This window comes from Entelurus aequoreus, linkage group LG10, assembly GCF_033978785.1.
Source record: "Entelurus aequoreus isolate RoL-2023_Sb linkage group LG10, RoL_Eaeq_v1.1, whole genome shotgun sequence".
Lineage (NCBI taxonomy): Eukaryota > Metazoa > Chordata > Actinopteri > Syngnathiformes > Syngnathidae > Entelurus > Entelurus aequoreus.
The window spans coordinates 54,260,885-54,265,884 of record NC_084740.1 but is presented as its reverse complement, the minus strand read 5'-3'; the positions used below and the strand labels follow the sequence as shown (position 1 = coordinate 54,265,884).

Below are 5,000 nucleotides of genomic sequence, written 5' to 3'. Positions count from 1 at the left end.
TATTGACAGTAACAATACCAAGTATAGTATAGTTATATGGTTGAAACTACAGTGCTTAGTTAGATCAATATTTTTAGTATCAACAAATATTTTGTTTTTTTCATTGATTACAAAATTAGGAAATAAGTCCCCGGACACAGGACGGCTTAAGGGGGTAAAAATCTCAGAATTTTAATCAAAGCCAATGGTAAAAAATTATTTACGGTAATTGATATTGTTACACCGACATTCTGTTTTTTCTCTGATTGTAATTGTGATATAAAAATTAATTATAAATAAATTAATGTTATTGAAAATTGTAGGTACAGTATCATTATTGGCATGCCCAATACTGCCCCTTGGTATTGGATGTAGGAATGGGTTATACTTGTACAGCACTTTTCTACCTTCATAGCGCTTTGACACTATTTCCACATTCACCCATTCACACACACATTCACACACTGATGGCGGGAGCTGCCATGCAAGGCGCTCACCAGGACCCATCAGGAGCAAGGGTGAAGTGTCTTGCTCAAGGACACAACAAACGTGACTAGGATGGTAGAAGGTGGGGATCGAACCAGGAACCCTCAGGTTGCTGGCACGTTTGGGAGAGTGTACAGTACTGTATAGCCAAATGTGTCATATCACCCAAAACGAATGTAAAGTGTCTAAACAGAAGAATAGGTGATCATTAAATGTTAATAGAAGTGTCGATAGAAATATGTTAGAACAGAATGTAACCAGATACTAAAAGTAAATTATCAAGTTGATTAATATAGTTTTGAGAAAATAATACAACCGTAAATGACGCAATGTTACCGCATACTCCAGCAGCTAAAACCTGTTTTAAAATGGTTCTATTATCATTTATATACCATCAATCAATCATCAATCTATGTTTACTTATATAGCCCTAAATAACGAGTGTCTCAAAGGGCTGCACAAGCCACATCGACATCCTTGGCTCAGATCCCACATCAGGGCAAGGAAAAACTCAACCCAATGGGAGAATGAGAAACCTTGGAGGGGACCGCAGATGTGGGGACCCCCCCTGGGCGACCGGTGCAATGGATGTCGAGTGGATCTAGCATAATATTGTGAGAGTCTAGTCCATAGTGGATCTAGCATAATATTGTGAGAGTCTAGTCCATAGTGGATCTAGCATAATATTGTGAGAGTCCAGTCCATAGTGGATCCAGCATAATATTGTGAGAGTCCAGTCCATAGTGGATCTAACATAATAGTGAGAGTCCAGTCCATAGTGGATCTAACATAATAGTGAGAGTCCAGTCCATAGTAGATCTAACATAATAGTGTGAGAGTCCAGTCCATAGTGGATCTAACATAATAGTGAGAGTCCAGTCCATAGTGGATCTAACATAATAGTGTGACAGTCCAGTCCATAGTGGATCTAACATAATAGTGAGAGTCCAGTCCATAGTGGATCTAACATAATAGTGTGAGAGTCCAGTCCATAGTTGATCTAACATAATAGTGTGAGAGTCCAGTCCATAGTGGATCTAACATAATAGTGTGAGAGTCCAGTCCATCGTGGATCTAACATAATATTGTGAGAGTCCAGTCCATAGTGGATCTAGCATAATAGTGTGAGAGTCCAGTCCATAGTGGATCTAACATAATAGTGTGAGAGTCCAGTCCATAGTGGATCTAACATAATATTGTGAGAGTCCAGTCCATAGTGGATCTAACATAATAGTGTGAGAGTCGAGTCCATAGTGGATCTAACATAATAGTGTGAGAGTCCAGTCCATAGTGGATCTAACATAATAGTGTGAGAGTCCAGTCCATCGTGGATCTAACATAATATTGTGAGAGTCCAGTCCATAGTGGATCTAGCATAATATTGTGAGAGTCCAGTCCATAGTGGATCTAACATAATAGTGTGAGAGTCCAGTCCATAGTGGATCTAACATAATACCAACTAAGCTATTGTGATATACATCGTTGTCGCATGAAGCTGCAATATATATTGTCATTTAGATTTTAGGCCCCATCGCCCATCCCGAATTCCCATAATTGTTTTTAAATTTATACATTTTTCAATATCACATTTAACGGAACGGGGAGCTTTTATGTCTAAATGATCTGGGGCCGTGTTTATCAAGCTTCTTAGAATTACTCCTAAGAAGTCTGCTAAGAGTTGACTTAAGAGTAAATAAATTCTTCGCTGAAAGCTGCACTTAAAAGTTAGTTATCAAGCGTCTTACTCACACTTTCAGCGAAGTGTAGGACTGAATCTTAAGTGTCACACTCAGAGCTGAATTACGACATTACTATGTGCTGTAAATGGAATTTTAGGTGACGTCATTTCTGTGTCCATAGAAACAGGGAATCCCTTGTCTAAGTATAAAGAAATATCTTAGAAATATTTAAGTGGACAATGGGAGTGTATATTTTGACAATAAACTACAAAATAATACAAAACAAACTAGTCCCCGTCGGCACTCACGCTACCGCTCCCTCTCTTCTCTCGCCCACACACTCACTGACGTCACTCACCTCACGGCCACACACATACGCTACTCTCATAACATTTTCTTTCCAATTCATTAATTAGGCAACTAATTTGAAACTGGTGTGGGTGGCTCTATATATACTAGCCCACTGCAGCCACATGCAGAAATCAACATGGAATCGAAAATTATTAAATCTGTGACAAAAATATTACCCGCTCTGTCTAAACGATACCGTTTGATCAGCTGCTCGTCATCAAACAAATCCAGGACATCCTTCCGCTCCCTGAACGTTCGCGCACGTCTCTCTCGCCTCAGTGCCATCCCCTGCTGGCAACTCCTAACCACTTAAGACACCTCTGAAGGTCTCTTAAATATCGTGGAGAGTAGGAGTGATTCTTAGACTTAAGAAAGTTGATAAAAAGCTTTTACTCTTAAGTTTGAGAGTAGGACTAAATTTCGCAAATTCTCAGGACTTAAGTGTAAAATGGCACTCTAAGACGCTTGATAAATACGGCCCCTGAACTTCTTCTCCAGACCAGTGTTGTATTAAGCAGTATATTCTATACTGTTAACTAGTTGGGACCTATAAGGAACAAGCGGTAGAAAATGGCTGGATGGATAGTTGGGAATAGATCAACAAGGTATTGCATTCCATTTTGCTTTATGAGGGCACACTAGTGTTTCTTATTCCCATCCTTGGTATGGAAGTTATTTTGGTGGCTTTTGACAATCGAGATGCTCAACCAAGTGAACTGTGGGGCTTGAAAGGAAATGGAGTGAACATCCTGTGCTGCTTTAACCCCTTGTAGTTGTCTTGGTCAGCCAGTGGTTGCCACACAAACACAACAGCCCAGCAGCTGCTCTTCAAGTCATGTTTGTGCATAAACACACTTGTGTGTGTGTGTGTGCTGCCTCCATCTAGTGTGTATGTGTGTGTTTACCTTGGCCTGCTGTCATGAGGGTGGTCTCAACATGACATATTGGAGAGCAAACATTTGCTCAGTAACTGAACTCTGCTTTCACTTCACCCTGCTCTGCATGTGTTCCTGCTGCAGGAATCCACTGATGCCATCATGCAAATATGCAACGCACACTTCAACATTACTCACTTAAAAACTATTTGTACGCTTCTTCACCTTCTTAAACTATTCAGGCTTTTCAAAGGAGAGAAATGAAAGAACTTACAGTTTGTCATTTTTGACGTCGGGAGGAGCTTTGCCGTCTGCTTTGGTCTCCGTGGGGTAACTATGGCAACCCCCCATGGCGCAAAGCTAAGAGCGGAGCTGTTGGTCGAGCCAGCCCCACTTTGCCATCCCAAACATGCTAACACACACACACACACACACTTTACCACACGGTTAAGGCAACATATGTCAGCAAGCCTATGGATTCACACCAACTCCCACTTTTTTTGACAAGTTTGTTAGTGAGGGGGGGAAAAGTAGTCCGAGGAATTGAAGATTGATTCCAGCTGTCCCGTTTTTGCTCCAGTCGTATGTGCTGTTAGTGTGCATTTGTCTTCTTTGTCTGTAACCCCACGCCCCACAAGCTCCTCCTCCCGGCTCTGAGCGGACAGGCAGGTTTCTCAAACACTAAAGTTAAAATACTCGGCGCAACTCCGCCTCTTCCCCTTTCTGCAGAGTGTGTGTGAGGAGACGAGCAGCAGATGCAGCAGACAGAGCAAAGGTGATTGTCGGTGGAGGGATTAGTCGCCTGGAGCAAGAAGTGTGTTGAGGATCATTTGTAAAACTTGATATGACTGAATGGCATGTACAAACCCCGTTTCCATATGAGTTGGGAAATTGTGTCAGATGTAAATATAAACGGAATACAATGATTTGCAAATCATTTTCAACCCATATTCAGTTGAATATGCTACAAAGACAACATATTTGATGTTCAAACTGATAAACATTTTTTTTTCTGCAAATTATCATTAACTTTAGAATTTGATGCCAGCAACACGTGACAAAGAAGTTGGGAAAGTTGTCAATAAATACAGATAAAGTTGAGGAATGCTCATCAAACACTTATTTGGAACATCCCACAGGTGAACAGGCAAATTGGGAACAGGTGGGTGCCATGATTGGGTATAAAAGTAGATTCCATGAAATGCTCAGTCATTCACAAACAAGGATGGGGCGAGGGTCACCACTTTGTCAACAAATGCCTGAGCAAATTGTTGAACAGTTTAAGAAAAACCTTTCTCAAGCAGCTATTGCAAGGAATTTAGGGATTTCATCATCTACGCTCCGTAATATCATCAAAGGGTTCAGAGAATCTGGAGAAATCACTGCACGTAAGCAGCTAAGCCCGTGACCTTCCATCCCTCAGGCTGTACTGCATCAACAAGCCACATCAGTGTGTAAAGGATATCACCACATGGGCTCAGGAACACTTCAGAAACCCACTGTCAGTAACTACAGTTGGTCGCTACATCTGTAAGCGCAAGTTAAAACTCTCCTATGCAAGGCGAAAACCGTTTATCAACAACACCCAGAAACGCCGTCGGCTTCGCTGGGCCAGAGCTCATCTAAGATG

General features: G+C 41.4%; 1 protein-coding gene across 2 annotated transcripts in view; it reads right to left on the bottom strand.

Annotated features, from left to right (window-relative positions):
- LOC133659426 (MOB kinase activator 2) overlaps positions 1-4,020 on the bottom strand; it is a 25,029-nt gene extending 21,009 nt beyond the window's left edge. For both annotated transcript variants that reach the window (XM_062062193.1, XM_062062194.1), the window contains exon 1: positions 3,645-4,020. In XM_062062193.1, the coding sequence (XP_061918177.1) occupies positions 3,645-3,721 (77 nt within the window). In that variant the 5' untranslated portion in view covers positions 3,722-4,020. The remainder of the gene's footprint in view (positions 1-3,644) is intronic.
- Positions 4,021-5,000: the final 980 nt, after the last annotated feature.